Genomic DNA, 25,792 nt, shown 5'->3' on the forward strand with positions numbered 1-25,792 from the left:
GAGCTCACTTTGTAGCCCAGGCTGGTCTTGAACTCACAATGATCCTCCTGCCTCAGCCTCCCAAGTGTGGGATTACAGGGATGTGCCACCACACCCAGTGCAGTCCTTGAATTTTAATAAATAGCCAAATTCTTAAAAATAATAGACTGAATTATAATGATGAGATTTCAGACATGAGCCACTGAACATAAGGGGCCCTTCAAGTTCCTTCGTCTACCCTCAGAAAATAATACTGAAAATAGTAACTACCACTCATTAAGTACTAATGACTTATCTACCACTGTTCCAGGGACTTTAATAACAATAATTTAGTTATGCACATTAAGCCTGTGCCCGATGACTTACATGTATTATCTTATTTGATCGCCCCTGTGGCTCAGATAGTTATTTTTAGTGCGATGCTGATAAACTGTCTCCCAGAAAGACAAAGAGACAGGAAGAGAAAGAGGAGAAGGTAAAGAGAGGAAGGGATGGAGAGAAGACACTAAGAAGAGGGGAAGGAGAATAAGAGCACCTGGCTCACAGTGTTTGCTGATTTATATGGGGGCGAAATGATTTACTCCCACCGTGGTTGACTTCAAGCTGCCGGTGATCTAATCAGTGAGCCTAGTGTCCACCTTCCACCGCTATCTTCTGGCCCATTTCTGTTTATGCCGCTGCTCAGCCCCGAGTTTATGCTGCTGCAGCTGGATCCGGCACACTGCTGTGTCACAGACCACGGAACCAAGGCGCAGGGGAAGGGGCACACAGCCAGAGAGGCCAAGTGGACCAGGGAGCCAGGTCCATCCACTGCGCTGCCAGCCCTGTTCGGCCACAGGGAGCCTGAGTCCCTCTGTGAACGTGGCAGAGGCAGGGAGAGAAAAGAACTGGGGGTGTCAGAGGCGAGTGTTGCTATGGAAGGAGCCAGAGCCCTGGTCCAACAGTCCTGGGTTCAAATCTCACCTCCCCCACTAGCCATAGGATCTCAAGTGGGTCCTTCACCCCCCCAATCTCAGTGCCCCCGTTTGCCAGGTAGGACTAATAACACACCCACCTCCAAAGAGGAACACATCAGAAATAGCTTGTATAAGTTGCCTGTTACACAGCAGCGACTCAGAACACAGTGCTTCTGGCTTTTAGGACGGAGGCTCAAGAGGCTGTGCTTCCTGAGAGAGAGGAACGGGGACTGAGCTCTGGGAGCACCATGGGAAGCGGGGCAGGAGCAAGTTCCGGTGTAGATGAGCCAACCCAAAGGGCATGGGCAAAGGCACCCCTGCAGCTGACACTGACCTCATCTTTCTTTTCCCTGTGTGTGTTGTTTCTTTTTTCCAGCTAGCGCCATCATAGGAATCATATTCATCAAAGAAAAATGGAAACCTAAGGACTTTCTGAGTAAGTTCATTGATTTGAGCCCTTCCTTCATTTATACTCACGCTTTTTATTTGCTATAAATGCAGCTCTCCTGACTGAGAGACCCTCTGCCTCCTGTCCCACCCTCTCCAGGCTATTGAGAGTGGGTTCCTACATCCATGGTCCCAGGCCGGGCTGAGATCAGAATCACCTGAGATTCTTTTGAATGGACCTTCATTCATTCCACTCAGTCAGGAATGCTTGAGCATCTATGGGCATTTTAGGAGGCCTGATCAAAGGCACATTCCTTCCCTGTCTTGTCAGAAGCAATGGGAATAAAACCCAGAGGCCAGAGGTTCTGCTTTTTGTACTGGTACCAGCAGGATTTGGGCCTGCAGCACAGGTATGGAGCCCAATACACTCTGCACAGCTCACTCACCCTCATAAATCCCCAGCTGCCAGTTATACCGCCAACTTAAGAAACACTTGGCTTTACAGAGGAGCGGTATGTTCCCAGAAATATTGCCTTACATAGATTAGGGGCAAAGAGCAAAGCCCCTGTGTTTAAACACTTTTGATAGATTAGCTCCACCTATTGAGAAATGTGGACCAATAAGGAAGAGGCAGAAGTGTTACATTCATGGAGGTCCCACGTGGAAACCTAAGAAGTGGGGAAGAAGCGTTCCCCCAAAGTCCCCTACTAAGTGACACACTCTAACGTAGGTGTTGGGTTACAGCAGTAGAACAGGAGGAGTTCCTGTTCTCACGGAGAGTTTAGTCCAGTATGGGTACAAGTGTGGTGGGCAGCGGGAACAATAAATAAGTCAATAGCTAAGTAAGCAAAATAATTAGATCCAAGTGAATTCTTCTGCAAAAATAGAATGGTTGGTGGCAGATTAAGGAGAGGGGGACACTTTGCCCAGACTGCTCCAGAGTTAGAGTCTCTGAAGAGGTGATGTTACTGTGGGCAGAGTGTGCCACCCAGAGGGTGCAGCAGGTACAAATGCTCTGAGGCTGAGACAGACTTGGTGTGTTCAGTGTCAGTTAGACCAATGTAGCTGGAGGGTGGAGGGTGAGGAGAGGCGGATGGGAAGGCACAAAGGGCTGCACGGTGCAGGGCCTTGCAGCGTGCTGAGGACGTGAGACATAATCGTGGCCCCAGAGGTTCTGAGGCTGGGGCTGGGCCAGGCGGTGTCATTCTTATAAAGCCTCCAGGTAAGGTTTATATGATGCCTACACTTTGATCTGAAACGCATCCAAAAACAGGATGGACCGGTGAGTGTGCAGAGGGATAGAGATGGATAGATGCCCGCTACAGCAGGTACAACCGAATGTCCAATTTGGACCTAGGTGGTGGGACTTTGGGTGCTTACTATACAATGCCTTTAACCGTCCTGTGTGTCTTAAAAAATGCAACACAGAATTTCAGGGAGAAGGGGCTGGGGATTTAGCTCAGCGGCACAGCACCTGCCTGGCAAGCGCAAGGTTGTGAGTTCGATTCCTGGTACCAAAAAAAAAAAATTTCAGGGAGAGGAGGAGGCTACCAAGATGTTGTGGACACTTGGCCAGGATCAGGAATCACTGTTCTGAATCACTGGTACAGAACAAGATCTGCTTGGGTCAAGGAGAGGCCAAAAAGGGAAAGAATCGTACCTCAAGAAAAGCAGAACCAAAGGCTTTTGGGCTACTGCTAAGCAAACCCGTCATGCTGAGAAAGAGTTAATCTACAGTTGTCCTGATAGGGTAGCGGGGAGTGAGAGGGAACCTTGGGCTGATTTGGAGACCACTGTAGAGATTTGTCCTCCTTCCCGCATCTCTAGGTACTTTTGGAATGAAAGCCTCTCTAGTCCAAGCAGTGCCCTGTGTGAGTTGGAAAAAGATGGCTCCTCTGGGCCTCTGTAGCTTTGTGGACACAAGCCTTGGTGAACAGAGCATGAGCTAGATTTTAACCCTCCTCACCCCTTAAGCCAGGTACCCTTGGACAGTGAACAACCTGTACAACTGTACACGCCCACCCTGCCTAAAGCTCCATTCAAGTTGGCAAACATTCATTCAGCGCTAGACCTCTGCTGTACATCACAGGTGTGGAGATGAGTGTGACCCTTTCTTGATGGAGAAAACTGGAGACAAAAGCTGAGACAAAAACTGAAGCTTACTGTGTTTTAACCTGACTCATTCATTCGGTGAACAACTGAACAACCGAATTCTGAGCACCTTCTACATTTATGAGGCCTAGTACTACTGAAATTAAAGCACAAAAAAAGGCATTTTCTGGGGCATGACATTTTCTGGAGATGGGATGAAACAGATTTAGTCAGTTCTGTCTCAGAAAAATCCAGCCAGGCGTGGTGGTGCACACCTGTAATCCCAGCACTCGGGAGGCTGAGGCAGGAGGATCAATGTGAGTTCAAGGCCAGCCTGGGCTACAGAGTGAACTCAAGGCCAGCCTGAACTGCATAGCGAGACCCTGTCTCAAAAAGACAAAAAAAAAATTAAAAATGACCTTAAGAATGATCGTTTCCTTTTTAAAGTAAACAAGAACCAAAGCGATAGTGTGTAGCTTGGTGTGGGAATTACTGTCTCTCTGTGTTGAATGAGAAGGCTGCTGTTTCCTGCCAAGAGTTCATCCTGGCCTGGGCCGGCCCCTGAGGCAGGTCCCTGATGGCCTGTCCCTCCCACAGGGCGCTACATCTTGTCCTTCGTTGGCTGCGGTTTGGCTGTCGTGGGCACCTACCTGCTGGTGACGTTTGCACCCAACAGTCATGAGAAGATGACGGGCGAGAACATCACCAGGCACCTCGTGAGCTGGCCTTTTCTCTTATACATGGTAAGAGGAGGTCCTGGTGCTTCCCTGAGAGGGCAGCAGTGGGGCGGATCGAGTCCCAGGGCCCAGAACCCCAAGGACCCAGCCGCGAAGCAGAGGTTCTGTGAATCATGGCTTATCGCCCAGGACGGGAGACGGCGCCTGCCTGAGTCCAGAGTTATGAGGAACGCCGCTTCCCTCGTTCCCGAGCCGCGTCTCGAACTGTGTATCACAGGGTGCCAGGTTTTATGCTTTTGGAGGGATGGGAAGATTTTTAAATAGAATACATCTATGAAAGGCTGGGTGGAAAGACAGAAATTCCATGTGGTTATCTTTGGGAGGTGGAGTTAGGATTCCATTTTTATTTCTTCCTCTTCCTGTATCATCCAAAACTTCTACAGCGACCATTGAACATTTTTCTGGTAAGAAAAAGGAGTTAACATTTTAAACAGCTTAAGAATGTTATTTTTCTCAGCACTCACACAGCGGATAGAATCTGATCAAAAGCCAAGAGATACCCGGGGTTCTCCTGAGCCCCAGCCAGTGCTCCCCCGCCCCCTCCTTTACCTCCTCTCTTGGGTCTGCACATAAACCGAGTGAGGGAAACAGCTGAGGTGTCTGGCCAAGCTACTGGTGTATTCTTGTCTTATACCCAGCACTGTGCCAGCCATGTTGGTAGATCTCATCCCAGTGTCTCCACAGCCCTATATAGTAGATGTTTTCCCGTCCATTTCATGGGTGGGAAAACTGAGGCCCAGAGAGACAGTGGATTTGCACGGAGCCTATAGAACAGAGCCAGGTGTGAAGGCCGGACCTGTCTGGCCCCTGGTACCAACATCTTCCCCAGGTCCTGCTGGTAGAGGTGTTCACTGCTTGCGTCTGATGTGACAGCAGCACGCTGATTGAGTCAGAGCCCCCCCCATCCTTTTCCTCACGTGGTGCACAGGCTGGAGCTGTGTCATTTTCCTGCTGCCAGCCAGCCCCGGAGGTTCCCTGTGGGCATGGAGAAACATGCCTGGGACAGAGCCAAAGACTTGCCAAAGAAAGCCTTCCCCCAAAGCAAGCCTGTGCTCGGGGAGCCCGGGCTCCCAGCCCTCGTGCGCCGTGTGGCTTTCATTCCGTTTCCTCCTTTGCTCGATGGCGCAAAGCATGGACGTGGGGTTTCGGGTTGAATCCATGACTAGCACGGGAGGCGCCCAGCCTGTGGCATATGTTCAGGGATGATTCAGTGCTTCGTCTCACTCCATCGTGACCCTGAGGCAGAGCGGCCAAACCGGGCTCGGGACGCTCTGAGTGTCCACTATATGCCAGGCGCTGGGGATACAAATCAGTGCGACGAGCTCACAGGGTGCAGTGGTCTGTCTGGAGACACGAACCTGGGTACAGTCTCTTAGGCTCTTATGCCAATTGAGCATTCACTGAAGAATCCTGGAGGATCGCCCCAACATTGGGTCCTCCAGATGTGTGTGCAAGGGGGGCCATTCAGTGAGTGACCCTGCGTCTGCTTGACGACTCATTCTCCAGCAATTAAAGATAATGCTGCCAACTCCACGAAACGTGAAGATCGTGGTAACTAAAAGCAGCCCAGGGCCGGGGATTATAGCTCAGCTGCACAAGCGCCTGCATGGCAAGTGCAAGGTCATGAGTTCGATTCCCGGTACCCAAAAAATAAAAAAATAAAAGCAGCCCAGTACCTAGTTGAGCACGGATACAATGACAACTAGACAAAGTATGTGCTGTCTGGGACAACGGGGAAATGAAAACAGCTTGTGTTTTATGGCCTGTAATTCTAAGGCATTTTAAACTTTTTTTTTTTTAAATTTCAGATTGTCCATTAATGCTTCTGCGTTCATTTTGATACTAAATACACTTCGGGAGGGAGCAGGGGTTGGCAGACATTGCTGAGCCATTACCATATCTTTACCAACCCTGGGTGCCAGGGCTGGCTTTCCGTGGGGAGCTATGGCCAAATGTCTGGGCCTTCAAGGGTAGAAAGGGTGAGCTGTTGATGTTGGGGGGCAGGGAAGCTTCTTAGACTCAAGGTCTGCCCTGGCAGGAGAGGATGGACAGAAGGAACGCATAGGAAGCATATCCCGATTGTGGGTCTCCTGACCCTAGGTACCTGGCCCTGGCCTCAGCGAGAAAGTGTGCACCCTGGAGCCAGGCTGTCCAGGCTCAAAGCCTGGCTCTGCCATTCTCTAGCTGGGAGTTACAATTGTACCTGCTTCATAAAACAATTGAGCCCATGTAACAAGTTTGATATAAAGGACTTAGGGCAGTGCGTGGGCTCTAATGAGTGTTCATTAAGTGTAAGCTCCGAGTAAGGCCTGTGAGTTTTACAGTTATTACCCTATCTCACAGAGGTGGTAATGAAGGTTTACAGGAATTAAGTCCCTTGCCCAAGGTCACATGACAATTCAGAGACAGACCCAAATTCAGCCAGGTCTCAGAGGCTCCTAATCCCTTCCCCTTTCTTCTGCCTCTGAGCTTTGGTTGGGGAAGGAGAGTGACCTAACTGCTCAGGGAACACACCTCTCCCTCCCTGACTGACCCCGGTTTTAATGGGGGTACCCCTGGAGTGGTGAGGCGGGGAGAGACGTCTCAGCCTGATGTGTCCTGGCCGACCTAGCCAGGCAAGGTGAGGTCAGCGTCCCCAGCTCAAGTTCCTGCCTGACGTGAACAGGGTCTCCTTCTGTGCTGTCCGGGGGCTGGACGTGTTCACTCCGCCTGTCCCTTTCCTCTGTATCTGTCAGCACGTTGGGAAATGTCGGGGGTCTGACTCCCTTTCCCCTCCAGTGTTCATGACTCTGACAAGACCCGCAGCCGGGCCCCCCTGACCTCCCCTCGTCCCTTCGCAGCTGGTGGAGATCGTCCTGTTCTGCCTGCTGTTGTACTTCTACAAGGAGAAGAACGCCAACAACATCGTCGTGATTCTCCTCTTGGTGGCCTTGCTCGGTAAGCGGGGCTCTATGGATGGAGTTTGGCCACCCGCAGTAGCCCCAGAAGGAGGAGAGGCTTTGTTTCCAGAAGCTGCGTGAGGCCAGCTTGGGACGGTCGTTCCTTGGGTCCCTGCTGTCGGGAGGCTGCTCCTGTCATTCCCAGCTGTCTTGCTCAAATCCCTGGCCTCCCAAGTGCCAGGAGCTAGTGTCAATAGCCCAGAAGGAGCAAACGCCCTGTCCCGGGGGCTCCGTTCTGAAAGGTGGGCACTCAGCAATCCCTTTGGGGAACAGCAGTGACAGCAGGGAAGAATAGAGCAGAGCCTGGTGGTGGGGGAGCTCGGAGGTCGGTCCGACTCCTCACCCCCAGGAGTCCGTGCCCAGCAGCAGAGGTGGGGAATCCAGAGGCAGCGGCAGATTTTGCTCACACCCTCTCCATTTTCTGCCCTTTTAGAGGGACAGGTACTGGTAGAGAAATGGCTCCTGAGTTGGGTTGAAGCGGTGACATAACTGTGTGTTGCTTCATATGCTAAATACAGCAGGAGAAGGAGGCACAGGGGTGCTGGGTGCTGCCCCTTGTGGGCACCAAGTCCCCCCAGCTGGTGGCTCTCTCTCCAAGCCACACTGTCCTCAGTCTAAAAATGGGCACATGAGGCTGGGTGTGGTGGCTCATGCCTATAATCCCAGCACTCAGGAGGCTGAGGCAGGAGGATCGCCACAAGTTCAAGGCCACCCGGGGCTACATAGTGGGTTAAGGCCAGTCTGACCTGCATAGCAGGACCTTGTCTCAAAAAACAAAATAAAAATATATTTTAAAAATGGGCACATGAGAACACTGAGATGGCAGGGTGGAGAGGAGATTGAGTTAGATAAGCACAAATGCCCAATGTGAGTTATTTCTCTTCTGTCTTCCCCCAAGAGTCCCACAACGCAACAGACCACAAACCACATGGCTGTCGCTGAGCAAAGGCTTGCATTGTTTTGATTTTTTTTTTTAATATTTGTATTGAGATAGAATATATGTACCATAAAATTTACCTATTCGGCATATGCAAGTCCATGGTTTCTAGTATATTCACAGAGTTGTGCAGGCATCCTCATACTCTAATTTTGGAATACTTTTTGTCACCCCCAAAATAAACCCTGGGCCGGTTAACTGCCCGCTCCCGCTCCTCTGAGCCCTAGCCCCATGGAATCACTCACCTGCCTATGGTCTCGCCTTTTTGAGCATCTTATAGAAGTGGAATCATGTATGAGATGTGATTAAAAAACTAGACCCATTGCCACTAACCTCCCTCCAAGTGTTCCCCCTCGCGTGGAACACACCCATTCCATCATTCCTGCCACTTTCTGTTGTTTGTTTTTGTTTTTCTTCCGGTACTGGGAATCAAACTCACGACCTTGGGCTTGCCAGGCAGGCGCTGTGCCGCTGAGCTAAATCCCCAGCCCCTTCCTGCCACTTTCTGAAGCGGTTCTGGAAGTCCTTTTTCACAGGTGTCTTCAGTCACACTGTCCTGGCTCCCTCAGTGTCCTGAATCCATTCAAAGCATTTACCTGTGATGGTCTTTTTGACTGTGGGGAAGAGCGAGAAATTACATGGTGCCAGTCCCAGTGAATAAGGTGGATGAGAACACACCATGACATTTTTACAAGCCTGTCTTTGCATTGGATGGAGTTTGGCAACTACATTCACTGTATTTTTGATCACACCACTTAAAGCCACTATGAACAAGGACGTCATGAAACCGCATCGGAAAGTGGCACTAACTATGTGCATTTGAAGGGGGTGGGCTTTTAGGCTTAGTGGCAGCATGTCTTTTACAGGAATGATTTTGATTTTGATTTTGATTTTGATTTTTTTTTATTTTAAAGAATAAAAGAAGGATAACATAATAATAGGGGGGACTTAGCAAATTACAGACAAAATGGTAGGAAATTATCAATGGTTATCGTTTTACATATTATTATCTACAAAATAGTTTCTCAGGAAAACAAATAGACAAATAATAGTGAGTTACAGACAAAAGAGGTAGGAGATTATCAAGAGTTGTTGTACTATACTTTAGTATCTTCAAAGTGGCTTCTAAAGAAAATAAATAGAGCTATACATGAGTGACCTATTGAAAAATCATTAACTATTCTCAATGGTTGTTGTAGGAAACACATAATAATAAACAGACATCCATTTATGAAATAGGATAGGAACATTACAAACTTTACACAGTTATGGATAGATTAGTAGGAAAATATCAATGGCTGCTGTAATACGTGGTGGTATCTTCAAAGTGGTTTCTCAGGAAGACAGAGATATGCAAGAAGGACCTATTAAGTAGTTACAGCCTAAGGGTTGTCAAAAATAGCATATTACCTCCTCACCAGTGACTCCTTTTACTGAGGTATGATGGCTGGAAGGAAGGCCAGGATTGAAAAGAAGGACCGAGAGACTTGCACCTGTGTCTAGCAACAGGCTGTTTTCTTGTTCCTCCATAGTCGTGATTACCCAGGGCTCCTCGATGGAGATGACGGTCTGGCCAGAGGGAGAAGACAGACCATGCCCCAAGGCCTCTCATACAGGAATGATTTTTAATTTAAATGTCCACCGTATGTGCTGGCCACACCTTGTACTAAGTGGCCTTTTGTGACCAGGGTCTTTCAATGCGGGTATGTGGGAGGCTCATCCACGTTGCCGTGTGACTCAGCCCTTCGTCTCTTGGTGACTTTGTTTTCATGCAGGCTGGAAGGGTGGGTTCCGAAGCACCCTCTCTTTGTGAGTAGCGAGGCCAGACCGAGGCAGTGGGCAGCCTCGTTCTCACTAGCGAGGACAGTAGTGGCAAGGGCTTGTCCTCAGTGGCTGCCAGAGCTGGGACCCCGTAGCCTCATGGCCTGGAAGCCCTGTGTGTGGCGGGCTGTTGGCAGGGGAAGCTGACTGCGCAGCTGACAGAACCTCAGAACATAGCCGTGCAGCCAGGACCAGGGCTTCCCCGTCACACAGGCCAGCTGGTTGAGTCCTGCTCAGCAGGGGTCTGACACTTTACAGCAGAAACTGTTTCCATTCATGGGAAAGTGATGGTCTCCATGGTGAGGAGAACAAGTGGCCCCATGGTGCATAGGAAGAAGGTGTTAAAACAGGGAGTTTCTCCGCCACCTTTTAAAGTGACATTTTCTGTCCGTGTTTTATAATGTACAGGCCAAGTAAGTGCAGACTATAAATTTGAAATAAGTACACACATACGGCTGGGCATGGTGGTGCATGCCTGTACTCCCAGCACTTAGGAGGCTGAGGCAGGAGGGTTGTTGTAGCCTGGGCTACAAAGTGAGCTCAAGGCCAACCTGAACTGCATAGCGAGACTCTATCTCAAAAAAAAAAAAAAGTACACACACGTGTATTGGGAATATATGTGCATACACGCAGGGTTCCAAAACATCAGAGACTTCTCAGAGTAAAGAAGTGTTTTTAAAAGTATGTGTTACTGAGCATTAAAAAGTAATCATCCCTAAGCTCTTCACACACCCCCATGTCTTCCTGTGATTGCCTTGAGACTAATGTATGAAGATCCTTGGGCTTCCCACCGTGTTCTGGGCACAGTGCCAGGCACTCAGGTCCAGAAAACTGGACGGTGGCCCACTTAATACTGGAGCTCAAAAGTGATATTTGGGAGCCACAGGTGGTGGCGCACGCCTGTAATCCCAGCATTTGGGAGGCTGAGACAGGAGGATCACCCTGAGTTCAAGGCCAGCCTGGGCTACCTAGTGAGACACTGTCTCAAACGAAACAAAAGAAGTGATATTTAGAAATAGCTGTTAGTGTCTTGTTCTCCTCCCCGCTTTGCTGTGCTGGCAGTCAAGGGAGGTAAAGAGCCCCGGCAATCCCTGCAAGTCCCCAGGTGACTTTACCAGCTTTCCCTCCCAGTGTGGGCACTGAGCCCTTCGGGGTTATCACTGACTCTCAGGTCCTCGCTCCCTGCATTTCCCTGAGGCTGCCGCATGTCCTTGGTCCCCGCCTTCAGGCTCTATGACAGTGCTGACGGTCAAGGCCGTGGCTGGGATGCTGGTCCTGTCCATCCAAGGGAACCTGCAGCTCGACTACCCCATCTTCTACGTGATGTTCGTGTGCATGGTGGCCACTGCTGTCTACCAGGCTGCGTGAGTAGGAAATTCGTTCCCTCCCGGGCCTCACCATACTGATTTTCCAGTTTAGGGGCCCCATCACCTTGGGGTTTGAAGCCATGGGAAGGAGAAACATTCAGCTCACCAGGCTCTGGCATCTGGGGGGGAGGGAGGAGCTACCAGGGTGCTGGTTTGCCCCACGGAGGGGCTGTGTGCCCCCGGGACACGAAGCCTGCAGTGGACTTACTGGTTGTGTGCCGTTGCCGTTTTCTGTCCACCTCACAGTGTGAGAACTCGTGGTCAGGGGCACCTTGCTCCCTGTCCTGTCCACGCGGGCAGCTGTCCATGCTGGGTGGGGGATAAGCATTGTCATTTCTTATCTCAAGAAAGCTCCCCCAGTCTTCCTGGGTTGAAGAGCCAGCGCTTGTTTCTCTAAGCCTCTGATTCGATTACAGCTCAGCAGTCCTGAGGGCAGGGCCTCCGTCTTGCTCCCAGCTGAGTCCTGGTGGCCAAGCAAGGGCCTGGCAGGGAGCGGGTGCTCCAGGAATGTTGCAGGTGGTAACCTGCGTCAGTACATACGACACGGTGTGGCGTGTGAGGCCGAACCCACCTGGAAAGTCAGACGTGGGCTGGGTGTCCCCCAAGCGTGGGGCCTCAAGGGATCAGAGCAGTCGCTGCTGCTGGGGGGAACTCAGCAGAGGGTGCTTTGCCCTGTGCTTAGGAACAAATGCGTTGGTCCTCACAAACTGGGATGGAGATTCACTGTGCCCATTTTACATGTGGAGAACTGAGGCAGAGGTTAAAGCTGGAAAGGGTGGAGCTGAGAGTTGAGCCCACCCCGGTGTCTGGCCCAGGGTTCGCGCCCCTCTCTGCTCGCTCACTGCCTCCTGCTCAGGTTCTCCAAGGTAAGATTCTCCTCTCACAGGTGAGAAAAACACTCCTGCCCTGAGAGCGCGCCGTGCGGTCCGCAGGATGGCATCCCAGACACATTAGCGTCCTTTATGAGGGTGACTATTGTTACAACTGTCATCTTCACTATTAATATTCTTAGTCCTGCTTTAAAATTCCAGTCATCACCAGGGAGCCCCTGCTAATTACAAGGCTCTGCACAAGTGGCCCAGGGTTCACAGATGGCCAGGTGCTTTTCATCTCCCGGTCAGCATGGCGCGCTGATGCCCAGGGCACACAGCCACGGTCACTGCCTTCCGGGCACATGTGGCCCAGGTCAGGGACAGGCTGTAAACAGGCAGTTATGACCGAGGGATGTGTGTGTGTGTGTGTGTGTATGTGTGCACGCATGCATGTGTGCCTGCACCGTGCTAGCTAGGATGCCACCCAGAGGAAGGACGAAGAATCTATCACAAAATAAAGCTGATGTCTATCACAAATGGAGAGATTGGGGATGACTGATTTTTTTTTCTCTTTTTTCCTATTTTTATTGCAATAATCACATTATTTTTGAACCAAGAAGAAAAAAAACGTTAGACAGTTATAACATTGGGCAGAACATGGTCTGAATACGTGAGCGTGTGTGGTTGGGACCAGGAGTGGGTCTTGTCAGTGGGTGGGACACGGGGAGAGGAGAACCCGTTGCAGGTGTTAAGAACCTCATGGTCCAGTGTGTGAGACCAGGAAGGCGTGGCCCACGTGGTCTCGGGCCATGAACCATATAGACCTCAGGCCTAGGGACCCGTGGTACCCATACCTTGACGAGGGCATCCATGTGAACCTGGGGGACGCTCCTCCCCGCGTGCCAAGCCACGCTGCACCCCTCCAGCCTCCCTGCAGCCCGCTGACCTGAGTGCTTTTGGTTGCAGGTTTTTAAGTCAAGCTTCACAGCTCTATGACTCCTCGCTGATCGCCAGTGTGGGCTACATTCTGTCCACCACTGTGGCTATCACAGCAGGTAAGGCTGATTTCTGTCTATGTCTGTGGTTTTATAGAGGGTGTCCTAGAAGGTAGAGCCAGAGAAAGATGGGTTTGCAGCCCAGCACAAATGCGTCCTAACTGTGTGGCTCTGGGAGAATCACCTAACCTCTCTGTGCTTCAGCTCTACATTGCTAGAGTGGGAGTAATAACACTTCCTGCGGTTGCAGGGTGTACAATCTAAATGCCCCACTCCATTCTGCCTCCATTCACAGGCAAGGTTTCTCCAGCAGTTCTGGCCATCGTGTGCCAGCTCCACAGCCCCCACTGGCCACGCACGTAACCGTGAATCTCTCCTACATAACATTTAGAGCTCATGAGTACTTGAACCATCTGCAGGATCGTAGGCGCTCATAAGCAGTCATTGTCATTATTATGCCCCTTTTCTTCCGCTCTTTATTTTTTTTCATTTTTATTCTGAAGTAGATTGAGAGGCTACAAGCTTATTATTGAGGGTTTGTCTGTTTGCTTGTTTTCTGGCCCTAAGGATCGAACCCAGAACCTTTGCACTGAGCTATATTGTCTGTCTGTCTGTCTGTGTGTTTAAATTTTGAGATAGTGTCTTGCTAAGTCACTAAATTGCCCCGGCTGGCCTCAAACTTGTGACCTTCCCACCTCAGTCTCCCAGAGTGCTGGGATTGTAGGCATGAGCCACTGTTCCAGGCTTGTTTTTCAAATGGCAGTGGTGCTAAAATCTTCAGGGTAGGGGCAGCTGAGACTCCAGGGCTGCCTTGTGGAAGGCCTGGCTACAAGTTCTGTGCTGTACTTGGTTCTCGGGGTACTTGGTTCTCGCGGGGGAGCAAGGACCCGCAGGGCGCACAGCCCTCCAGGACCTGTACTCTGAGCAGGACCAGGTGTTGGACACTGACACCACCCACTACCCTCTCCCACCCTGACACCCAGGAGCTAAGCTAAGTCACGGTCAAGAGCCTTGGCCAAGAAGGCTGAAAAGCAGTCAAGGTTGGAAGGAACAGCAAACACTAGTTACATCAGAGACAGGAGTCAGTGGGGAATCAGGAGCTTGGGAATGCACAGGAAGCTGTGGCAGGAAGCAGTTCCACATGGTGGCTGGCAGCCAGGCAGGGCATTGGGGACATCACCCCACACTGGGAGTGGGTCTGCGGGCTGGCCTCTGCTGGCTGTGCAAGGCCAAGAAGCTTTAGGACATAAGCAGAGCTGTTTGTCCATCTTTTTTTCCCCCTTTGTTTTTTTTGAGACAGGGTCTCACTATGTAGTTCAGCCTGGCCTTGAACTCACAGCAATCCTCCTGCCTCAGCCTCCTGAAAGCCGGGATCACAGGCGTGCACCACTACATGTGGCTTGTTTGTCCACTGTCACAGAGGTGGTGGAGGATGGGAGGTGTGTGTATGAACACATGCACCTGTGTGTGTACAAAGACTGCTAAATAAATAAATATTTTTTGTAAATGGCCTGGGGATGTAGCTCAGTGCAAAAGCCCTGGGTGTAGCCCCCAGTGCTGAAAAAAAAGGTAAATAAAGTGTGTGGTTTAGTCAGTCATTGTCGTTTTCCTGGTTTTGATCATACACGGTGGTGTGAAATCTGGAGGAAAGGTGCAGGGTGCTGTGTGCTCTTGTTGTGAGTCTAATGTTATCTCAAAATAAAAAGTCAGAAAAAAAAATGGAAACAAGAGAAGCCTAGAGGCAGAGAGAGGTGCAGACGGCCTGTTCCCCGAGTGGTCTGCAGTCCGTCCTTGTGCTGTTTTACAGGCGCAGGCATCCTCACGATACCTTTGCCCACTCTGGTCTCCCCCGGGGAAGAGAGCTTAGCCAGACCCTAGTGCAGCCGGCACACAGGTGCTTGGGAAGCAGCTCACCGATCAGTCTTTTCTATTCCTCACTGTCCAGGTGCAATATTTTACCTGGACTTCGTCGGGGAGGATGTGCTGCACATCTGCATGTTTGCCCTGGGGTGAGTCACCTGCCGCCGCCCAGGCTGTGCATGTAGAAGTCACTCCAGGCAGATGTCCCTGTCCCTGGGATTGCTTCAGCATGGGGTCCTGTAGAGTCATTTGCAGAACCCAACAGGACTGATAATACCCCATGCTGTTGAGAGGACAAGGAGACCAGCCGCTACCTGTCACCCTGAGCAGCGTGTTGGTGTTGGGGACAAGGTGGCAACCTCAGCAGTCACTTCCAATGAGCACAGTTTTAGATGCGGTGTTCCACTTGTAAACATTTATCTTGTGAAAACGTTTGAAGGGGGACACAGAGATAAACAGATGAGGCTACGTATTGATTCTTAATCTGTTGTATGTGTAAGCTGACAGTCGGAAGCAGCCTAAATCCCCAGCAGTAAAGTGCAGGTTGAGTTATTCATGATAAATTGATATAACATGGTATATTAATGGTATATTCATATAACAGAGTTCCAGGCTGCTGTTTTGAAATTGAGGCAAAAAAACAAAAACAAACAAACAAAAAAACAATAGGAGGGCTGGGGATATAGCTCAGTGGCACAAGTGCCTGCCTGGCAAGCGCAAGGTCCTAAGTTCAATTCCCAGTACCCAAAAAAAAGAAATTGAGGCCAGCCTGTAGGTAAAACAACATCTAGGATACATTGAATGAAAAGCACTCACGAGCATTACAAACTTTTTTTAAAGCGTGGCTTACCCTTTAAAAAAAAAAAAAGAAGGGTAAGCTTCCACTTCTAGATTTTAACCCCTAAGAAATTAGTGTGACTCATGCAGGAGAATCCAGAGTTGCTTTATTCCTGATTGGCTCAAAGTGCAAACAGCCTACATGTCTACCCCACAGGATGGTGAAAGAAAAAGTACAGAATATTCAGACAATGGATTCTACGCAGTTAAAATTAATGAACTAATACACGTGATAAAGCAAATGGACCTTAGAAACTACATGGGGTGTTGAAGAGCTCACAGTGGAAGAGTTAACTCACAAGACTGTGAGAAAAGCAAACCTAACCTGTGATGAGGAGTCAGGCAGTGGTTACCTCTGATGAACGAGGAGACCTGTGGAGGGAGAGAAATATTTCTGCTTTAACTTGAGGTGTGATGACACAAGTGTTCCTCCAAGTGAAGTTCATCTGGCTGACTATTTAAGGCCTATAATTTTTTGTTTTTGTTTTTCAGTACTGAAGTTTGAACCCAGGGCCTTTATGCTGAGCTACATCCTCAGCCCTGGGTGTTTTTTTTTGTTTTTGTTTTTGTTTTTTTGAGACAAAGTCTCCGTAAGTTGTTCAGGCTGGGCTCAATCTTTCAACCCTCCTGCCTCAGCCTCCCAGAGTGCCACCCCACCCGGCTGGGTTTGTGCTCTTTAGTGTGTGTAAATTATACCTCAAATTTTTAGAAACTATGCTTATTTACATAAGCTTAGAAGGAAAAGAAAAGGAAACAAAAAATACTCCAGAAGAATATATCCCTACCCGAGGGGGTAGAATTGGGGGTATAGGGACTTTACAATTTTTACTAACTTTTACTTTTTTATACTAATGTAGTGATTGAATTTGGGTCATAAAGAATTTGTAAGGAACATTTTTTAAAGCAAGGTACCGGAAGTACTGGCTGAGTAGAAGTGAAAGAGTTTTGCCAGGAGAGTCTAATTTGTTCAGATCATAGCCTAACTGGGGGGTGGGCGTGGGGTGCGTGACTGTAATGATTCAGTTAGCATCTGCCTCCCTTGGGGCTTCTCTGCAGAGCACCGTCCTCCACAGACACCTTTTACCTGTCCATCACCACGCGCTGCTGTTCCGGTCCCTCTGCAGCCTCGCCCTCCCCTGATTTCTCTTGTGCCCCTTCCTCAGGTGCCTGATCGCCTTCTTGGGTGTCTTCTTAATCACCCGGAACAGGAAGAAGGCCATCCCGTTTGAGCCCTACATCTCCATGGACGCCATGCCAGGTACCGTGACAACCGCCTGTGTCCAGCGGGCCACGCATACAGAGTGACCGCGGCTTCCTGTGGGAAACAGGACGGCCGGCGCTGGGCGTGGCGCAGGGAGGGCGTGCTGTGTCTCACCGTGTGGCTGTTCTCTCCCGCTGTCTTTTTTTTTTTTTTTTTTTAATCTCATGCAAAACAGGAAGCAATGGCAGAGGCGCCTCGGTTGGTTCTGAGCACATCTCAGCAGTTCCCATGTCTATTTTGGGATCTTTTCAAAAAAATCCTGATTCACACTGGATGTAATTATGATCCGTAGCATCAGGCTCCAGGCCTGCAAATGGAAAAGTCCATCCATCTACTTGGCATGGAATGATCAGAGAGGGAAATAGGATGAATGAAAATTACTGGCTGGGCTCCACAGGGAGTGGACTGCTCTCATTTGCCAGAAAGCTAAGCGTTCACACCGAGTGGCACAAGCCCCAGTGCCTTCAAGCCCTGACGGTAAAGCAGCCGCCGCAGCCAGAGACTGCACGATCAATCAGGACTAGTGGGGGCTGGGAGAACTACAGGGTTCGGGTGCCTGTCCAGCCTCCAGGGAGTCAGGGCAGGAGACTAAACACCTTAAATCAGCCCCATGCTGGACGTGGTGGCGCACGCCTGTAATCCCAGCACTCGGGAGGCTGAGGCAGGAGGATCGTTGTGAGTTTGAAGCCAGCCTGGGCTACAAAGTGAGCTCAAGGCCAGCCTGAACTGCATAGTGAGACCCTGTCTCAAAAAGACTAAATCAGTCAATCAGTCAATCAAATCAAATCAAATCAGCCCCAGCTAGGTTTGCTGGCCGAAATTCTCCAGGTGGCCAGTGAATGCTGACTAACTCAAAATTAATTTTTATTTTAAATATATGAGAGAAAACTCTCTCCAAAACATAACTGTCCGTTCTTTATGAACACAATCTGATGAACCAGTTTAAACAACCCTGGGGGCACCGACTACTCAAGAGCAGCTCCTAGTCCGTGGCGCCATGACGCAAACGTGTTCTCAGGGTTGGCCGAGGTGCTCCCGTACTAAACGGTCCCAGTAAATTAGATGATTGTCTGCTTTTTATGTTCTCTGCTCATCTTGTGCCATCAAGCTGCTGTCTGCCATTCTTGCCGCGACCAGCCTCCCGCGGTATTATTGCGACTCCGCGTCTGCCTCATCCCCCCGCCTGTTCAGGCTGTGTCTAGAACCACAGCGAGCGAGCTCCGAGCTGGGACCTGAGGGTTCTCCCAGGAGCGCAGAAGTGCATGGGCTTCAGTGCATGGACATGTTTAAACATCTAACCTGGCTGCTCAGATGCCTTTTTTGCTTACTTCCTTGTTTCTTGGTTGTGTTCCGGATAGATGAGGGCGCTGGATAGCTGAATTCCAGATAGGTGAGGTGTCAACTCTGTGTGTGCAAGTATGTGTATGTATATGTGTATTTGTGTGCCTATAAGCTATACGTGTGTGTATATCCGTGCAGATGTTTGTGTGTACATAAATATATATATATACAGACGTATTTCATGGTGCCGAGTAGAAGGTAATGTCAGGTAATCTTAGATGTCAGCTTTCTGTGGCCTGTTCGTGGGTGTGGCTCTTGGCTTTCTCTTTGTACCTTGTGGCCAGTGGGAGATCAGATGTTGAAGAATGGGGACCCAGCCATACTGCAGTGGTTGTCAGGACACTTCTGATTAAGGGCTCGGGCTTAGAGTTCAGGGGACCTGGACTCAAATCCCAGCTCCGCCATCCACGTGGCCTCCCAGGGCCTGTCATTCTCACCTGTAAATTGGGATTCCTGCTTTCAGGGTGGTGGGTTCAGACGTGCAGAGGCCTCTTGCACTGTGTCTGGGACATGGTAGATGCCTGGCTACATTTGGTTTCGCTTCCCTTTTGCTTTAACGAACTTTGAAAGTTTCAAACACTTGTTTGACCTGGTGCCAGGTGGCACAGGCAGAATAAAACTGCCTGGTCCTCTGAGCTTAGACAGAGGCACTTTTTACCCCTGCTACCTGGTTAGCAAAAGAAATTGGCCTTTTGTCTGCCTAGGTTGATATTATAAACCAGTAGCTGATGTTCAAGAGGTCTGCAGGGCCTTCAATTCTCAACATGTCATCATTTGGAAAAGCTTCAAGTATCAAGAAACTGAAGCCTTTATTTTTCGGTTTTGTTTTTTTTCTCCGCAGTGCTGGGGATCAAACCCAGGGCCTTGCACATGCTAGGCAAGTACACTGCTGCTAGGCTACCTCCCCAGCCCCCAAAGCCTTTTAAACATGAAAAACTGGACATGGTGGTACACACCTGTAAGCCCAGTACTCAAGAGGCTGAGGCAGGAGGATCGCTGTGAGTTTGAGACCAGCCTGGGCTACATAGCTAGTTCAAGGTTAGCCTGAACTACATGGTGACACCCTGTCTCAAAAGAAAACATGAGAAAAAGAGGAGCAGCCCTATCCTCTGGGAGCTGGCCTGGACCTCTGCCTGCTCTGATGTCATAGGCTGAATAGACACAGTTTCAAAGCGCACCACCAGACAGGGCCGCTGTGACTGTGATTGGTCACCACACGAGTAGGACCACTCCCTCAAGTCTCAACACAAACAAAATGTGAACATTGTCCCAGCCTCCAAAAGCGGCGCCCACTCTGGCTAGTATGAGAGCCTCCTGCCGCTGTGCCTGCCACTGCTTTAGCTCAATCTGTTCTCTGTCCATTGTTAAGATCCCCAACTACACTGGGGGCCGGGGATACAGCTCAGCAGCACAGCGCATGCCTGGCAAGCGCAAGGTCATGAGTTCAATTCCCAGTACCCCCCCCCCAAAAAAAGATCCCCAGGTACAGATGTGTCCCCATTCCCCAACAGCTTCGAGTCCAAAGCAAAGACTCACTTCCCTGATCCCTCGCCCAAATCACCCAAGCCAAACCCAAATCTCCTTTCTCACGCACCCGACAGCACCGTGGTGCACATCTCATTGCCGAGACTCAGTAGACCCCAAGTTCTTAGGCCGCAGGTGGATTCCTGGTGGTCTGCGGCTGGAGGACACCGGCAGAATCGAACAGCTGAACAGTACCTGTGAGCCGGCTCTGTTCCCCTCAGCCCCTGCCCCCCGAATCCAAACCACCGACGTCAAAACTGGCCTTCGGATGACGGTCTGCTGGGTCTTGTGGAGTGTGGAGGCGAGGGGCCTGCGCAGACTGGGTCTTCCCAGGCTGTTTGCAGGTCGGGTAGAACAGCGCTGATGTTAGAGCCCAGCTGTCTCATTAGCAGTGTGACCACGGGCAGTCACTTCCCTGCTCTAACTCTGTTTTCTTATCCAGAAAATGAGGCTCTGTCGTAGGATTGTTTGGGAACTAACTATAGGTCCCCAAGGGAGGCCGCAGAGCATTCTGGGTTTTTATTTTCTTTTCTTTTGGGTCTCATTTCTGTTTGTTTGGTTTGAGGGTTTGTTTTGGTTTTTGCATTACTGGAGGTTGAAGAGGGCGTTTGTCCTGAGCCACATTCCCCAGCCTTTTTTTTTTTTTTTCTGACAGAGGGTCTTGCTAAGCTGCCCGATTGATTGGGTTGGGCTTGAATTTTTCAGCCTCCTGCCTCAGCCTCCTGGAGTGAGGCTGGGACTCTAGGAATATGCCACCATGCCTGGCCAGCATGCCACTGTGTAGACACTCAAACACTTTAGCCCTTAGCATGACTGCTTAGCCCAGGGCACATCAAGAAGTCGGGTGGCAGCAAAGTTCTAGGGAAGACACCGTGTCGATTTTCTTCTGACTCTGCCTACAGGTAGGAGAATTTGAAAGGCCCTTATTCCCTGGCAGGAAAAAAGTTGGTCTCAAAAGTAACTGAGCCGGGCATGGTGGTGCACACCTGTAATCCCAGCACTCGGGAGGCTGAGGCAGGACTGTTGCAAGTTCAAGACCAGCCTGGGCTACAAAGCTCAAGGCCAGCCTGAACTATATAGCAAGACCATGTCTCAAAAAGACCAAAAAAAAAAAAAGTGAATCCTTCCTGACAGGAGGAATTATAGGGAAAGGTACAGGAATTAAAGGTGAAGGTCTTTACCCTCAGATGTAAGTAGAAGTCCAACATCATGTGCCTGGGTCAAACACTCCCTCTGAGCACCATCACGCGTCTGTCGCTGTCCGGCGCCCTCTCCGCTCGGCAGTGTGACGACATCCTCCGAGTTGATTCAGCAGTGACGTGTTGTACGGGCATCTACCACGTCCAAAGCACAGTGCTCTCCCCACCCCACCTGCATCCGAAAACCCCCCCACCTCCTCCCAGCCCGATGGGCAGTTCCCCTGCAGCAGGGGCTGGTCTGAGCACACATTTCCTGGAGATGTGTCCCTGTTGCTTAGCAACCATAACATTTCTGGTGTGTATTCATGGGCGCTTGCGTGAATCTGAAGCACTGAGGAAATTGACCGTGCTCGTGACCAGCCCCCACGCTCCCGGAGTAGTCAGCCATGGGACAGAGGAAGGGAGCCCTCCCCCGACCCCCTCCCAGCCCCCAACCCGTCCTGACAAGGAAATGGATTTCATTCCAGGTATGCAAAACATGCACGACAAGGGCATGACGGTCCAGCCTGACCTCAAAGCTTCTTTTTCCTACGGAGCCCTGGAAAACAATGACAGCATATCTGAGATCTACACCCCTGCCACACTGCCAGTCATGCAAGAAGAGCACAGCTCCAGAAGCACCCCTGGGGTTCCCTACCGCGTCCTGGAGCACAGCAAGAAAGAGTGAGCCACCTGCGCGTGACTCGCCTTTCCCTAACCATGCGGGCCGGGCGGCGGGGCTTCGCCCTTCGCTCTTGGCCTCGCCTTCCCGTCCTGCTTTCCAGACTGCGAGTTCTGCGGAAGCAGAGCTTGGAAAGCCTCGGTCTCCAGAAAGAACGCCGCGTTCCCTTGGTCTTGGAAATTTCAAGTGGAGACAGGGGCGGGGGTGGGATGAAAGAATTCCAGGTGGGCTTAGCCTTGAGGGGTTGGAAGCCTTTTCACCTCCTCAGAAACGGGCACTGGGCCACCCCAGCCAGTGACCAAAGCCGATGCCACGTTCTTCAGAGTGAAAGCAAGACAGAAGTTCCTAACTTCGGTCTGGAGACCACGAGTGCTGGCCTCCCTCTGCCTCACGTGCATGCCTGTTTTTGACAAGATCTGTGTCCCCCTTTCACACGCACCGTGGGCTGGCCCCCCACATGCAGTCGTTGCGTCTTGGCAGTGTCCCCATCCGCCTTCTGTCTGTGCCCCTGCAATGAAGACGGGTGGCGTCTGTTTTTGGTTTTCATTGTTTTGTTTCATTTTGTTTTTGAGACAGGGTCTCACTATGTAGTTCAGACTGGCCTTGAACTCGCTTTTTTGGACCATGTCTGAAAACAAACCTGGTTCTGGTTCTCTGTGAACTAGGAGCCCACCCCGCTCCAAGGAACTGGGAAATTAACAGAAGAAGGAGGGAAAAATAAGGGGGATGGGAGCAAGGGTGATGATACTCAAGCCCCTAAGGAAGAAAGGTCCCTGTTAATCTTCCTGTCCCTCCTTATAAAGTAGAGGAGGGAAATCTGCTTGTTGACGGGTGACTTTTTCCCTGCACACTGGCACCCTCTGGGAAGACTGGGGGGCTCACTTTAAAGCCAGCGTCTCCCATTCCCCCCACCCATCCCTCCTTTATAGACGCGCAGACCACGCCGCAGTTGTTGGCTCACTTCCCTGCAGCCGGGAGGCCATCCGGGGCTCTGGGTGTGACGCAGCGAGAGCCTGCGCACAGGACTCTGCCTCCCGGCTAGTGGTGGCGAACCCGTGGCACGCGTGCCACAGCAGGCTGTTTATAGCTTTGAAAACTCTAAAAGGTTCGCCATCGCTGCTGCCCTAGATCATGTGTTTCTGAGAATGGCAGGGAAAGGTTTGTAAACTTTAATAAGCATGAGGGTCCCCTGGGGGGTTATTTAAAATACAGATTCTTATGCCCCAACCGCGGAGATTCAGGGTGAGTAGGACCGGGTGGAACCTAAGGGACTGCATTTTTAATTGACACCACTGTGTGATTCTGACGCTAATAACCAGAGATCACACCCCTCAAAAAACCTGGTAATGGGAAAAGACGGCCACTAAGACCCGCAAGGCCTATGCCCTCCTGCCAGACAGCTAGAATTATATTCCATTTCCTCTTGGGATTCTCTGGCAGGGAAAGTACCCCCTGGAGAGTGTGGCATTTCTTCACCTAGTAAATACCACTTAGAACTAGCTTACTGCTTCTCTAGACAGACTTTAGGCAAGATACCAGTGTTAAAGACAGTGTTACCGGCACTTAGCTTATAGATTGCGCTCAGTACTGATTCAGGAGCCGGACTTCCAAAGCTCTGCCACCTGTCGCCTGTGATAAGCACTTCATATTTTGTCTTAGCCACTCCTGTACTGTGTCTTAAATGCCCAAGAAGGCAGCAGACAAGGAGCTTAACCCCTTAGGCTGAGTACCCACTCACTTCAATATTTTTGAGACGTTTACTGTGTGTTAAGCACTTAGAGGGCAAAGCTACAAACATAAGATACAGTCCCTGCCGTCCAGGCCAGCGGAAGGAGACACAGATGCCCAGAGGTCTCTGACAGGGTGGGCAGTGACAGGAAGTGACAGGAAGTGACAGTCATGGTGGCCCTGAGCCCAAAGGGTGTTCAGAATTAGAGATGATTTGGGCTCCACTGACAGAGGATGGCAAAGCCAGCAATGATCTGTACCAAGCATAGACAGTGGGGTGATCCCCCTCCAGGCAAAAGGGGCCAGAATTTCCAAAGGCACAAAGATGAGGAGATGGGATATGAAACAAAAGAGAGCCGGGGAAGATGGAGGGAGAGGAGCCTCAAGAGATCAGCAGTGGAGGCCGAGTCCTGGAGTGTTCAAATGCCTGGCAGAGGACATGGGAGCCATTGATGGTTCAGGAGGAAGAGAACAGCAGGAGCCACAGAGACTGGACAGGAGACCGTGTTCACTGTGGAGGAGGAATTGGGGTGAATAAGCCACCTTTCAAGGTGAAGCTCTGAGCCTGAAAGAGCAAAACATACACGGGAAATTAAAATCCAGTTTCACTGCTATTCCAACACTCCTCATTTCCCAAGTGACTTTTCCAAGGCTGGGGGTCAGGGTAGAAAGGACATGAAGGTGAGCAGGAAGCTATTTAAACATGCTGAACCCAGGGGATCAACAGGAATTTGGAGTGATACGTCTGCGCCCCCAACCTTCCTTGAACCCCCTTCCTGTTTTGTTACTGGCTGTTGGGCCTTGGGCTGGCCAGGTTTCTGGAGGTGAACGGACAAAAGTGTGCTGTAACTTCAGGTCTGCTGCAGATCAAGGAGACGGTGCCAGCCAGGAACTTCCTGGGGCCCGGGCAGCCCCCCTTCTTTGGGTGTGGGGCCGTGGGATCGCCCGGCAAAGCCAAACCACAGAGGCGGAGCAGAAAGCGATACAGTGGTTTCCTGAGTGGAGGCCAGGGCTCGGCCACATGGGCAGCCAGCAAGCGCAGCGCCTGCAGAGCCATCGTCCCCAGAGCTCTGAGGTGTCTTGGGCTCACCAATCGCAGGCTCCATCCCCAGGTGTAAGTGGGCCACCCGCTAATGGCGGTGGCTGCACACACAGCCCCCCTGGTTTATTTTCACTTGCGGCTCAACATCCCGATGCCCGCTTGATTTCTCCAAGCCTCCGTCTCCTTCCCAGGTAGGAAGCCAGAAGGCCAAAGCACGGTCATGTGCCGCTGTTCTCTGATCTTCCCCGCCCGCCTGCACTTTCCCATTTTATTCCACAGGCTGGGGCTCTGAGCGCGCTGTGTAAACTGGTGCCTTGGAGGACGGGAGCCCCTCCAGCCCTCCCGGCCCGCTGCAGGTCTGAGGATGCCCTCACTCTAAACTCTAGGAGATGGAGATTTGCAGGGTGGAGTCGAATGCTAGGGAGGGGAGGGAGGCCCGACCCCTCCTTTGCTTTTCTAGTGGCAGTCAGTCATTTGGTGGCACCTGTGTGCACGTAGGCATCATCCGAGTGACATTGGGGAACCCGCCCTGCAGCCTCCTGGATTTCGGGTCCAACACTGGCCGATGGGCAAAAAGTCATTTGTGTGTTTCTCAGAGAAGCTATGTAAATGAAGTCACTGTAGAATATATTCTAGGTGGATGCTTATATTTTGTTAACTTCATGGCTAATATGGCATGTCTTATTTTTCAAAAAACATGTACTAGGTCCAGATAACATTATGAAGTGTATTTCATTAAAAAAAAAAAAAATCCCTGCAGTACATGTTGAGTTGGAGTCTTATGTTCAGCTCATATTATCTAGAATTGTATAGAAGACACTGACCTAGTAAAACGTCCTGTGATAGGAGGGCTGCCCAGAATGGCAGCCACGCTTTGCCTGGGGACACTGAGGGGACCAAGGAGCTGAACTGATAATTTTCTTAATTTTAATTAATTTAAAGCTTTGCGTGGTGGCACACACCTGTAATCCCAGCACTCAGGAGGCTGAGGCAGGAAGATCATTGCAAGTTCCAGACCAGCCTGGGTTTCAAAGTGAGCTCATAGCTGGCCTGAATTGCACAGCAAGACCCTGTCTCAAAAAGACGAAAAATTTAAAAAATTTAATTAAATCCCCATATATAAAGCCAGACATAGTGGCACATACCTGTAATCCCAGCACTCGGGAAGCTGAGGCAGGAGACTCACCATAAATTCAAGGCCTGCCTGGACTACATAGTGAGACCCTGTCTCAAAATAAATTAATTAAATCCCTATATATAGCTAGTGGCTGTTATATTAACATTGTAGCTCAGGGGCTGGGGATTTAGCTCAGCGGCA

The 25,792-nt window shown here is 50.5% G+C and overlaps 1 protein-coding gene across 1 annotated transcript in view; it reads left to right on the forward strand.

Annotated features, from left to right (window-relative positions):
* Nipal3 (NIPA-like domain containing 3) overlaps window positions 1-25,236 on the forward strand; it is a 53,572-nt gene extending 28,336 nt beyond the window's left edge. Inside the window, exons 5-12 of the mRNA XM_005394802.2 lie at window positions 1,312-1,371; window positions 4,011-4,156; window positions 6,991-7,087; window positions 11,076-11,211; window positions 12,993-13,081; window positions 14,967-15,030; window positions 16,882-16,976; window positions 21,511-25,236. Of these exons, the coding sequence (XP_005394859.1) occupies window positions 1,312-1,371; window positions 4,011-4,156; window positions 6,991-7,087; window positions 11,076-11,211; window positions 12,993-13,081; window positions 14,967-15,030; window positions 16,882-16,976; window positions 21,511-21,710 (887 nt within the window). The 3' untranslated portion in view covers window positions 21,711-25,236. The remainder of the gene's footprint in view (window positions 1-1,311; window positions 1,372-4,010; window positions 4,157-6,990; window positions 7,088-11,075; window positions 11,212-12,992; window positions 13,082-14,966; window positions 15,031-16,881; window positions 16,977-21,510) is intronic.
* Window positions 25,237-25,792: the final 556 nt, after the last annotated feature.

Source organism: Chinchilla lanigera, unplaced genomic scaffold (assembly GCF_000276665.1).
Source record: "Chinchilla lanigera isolate Chin_1 unplaced genomic scaffold, ChiLan1.0 scaffold00051, whole genome shotgun sequence".
In the NCBI taxonomy this organism is placed as follows: domain Eukaryota; kingdom Metazoa; phylum Chordata; class Mammalia; order Rodentia; family Chinchillidae; genus Chinchilla; species Chinchilla lanigera.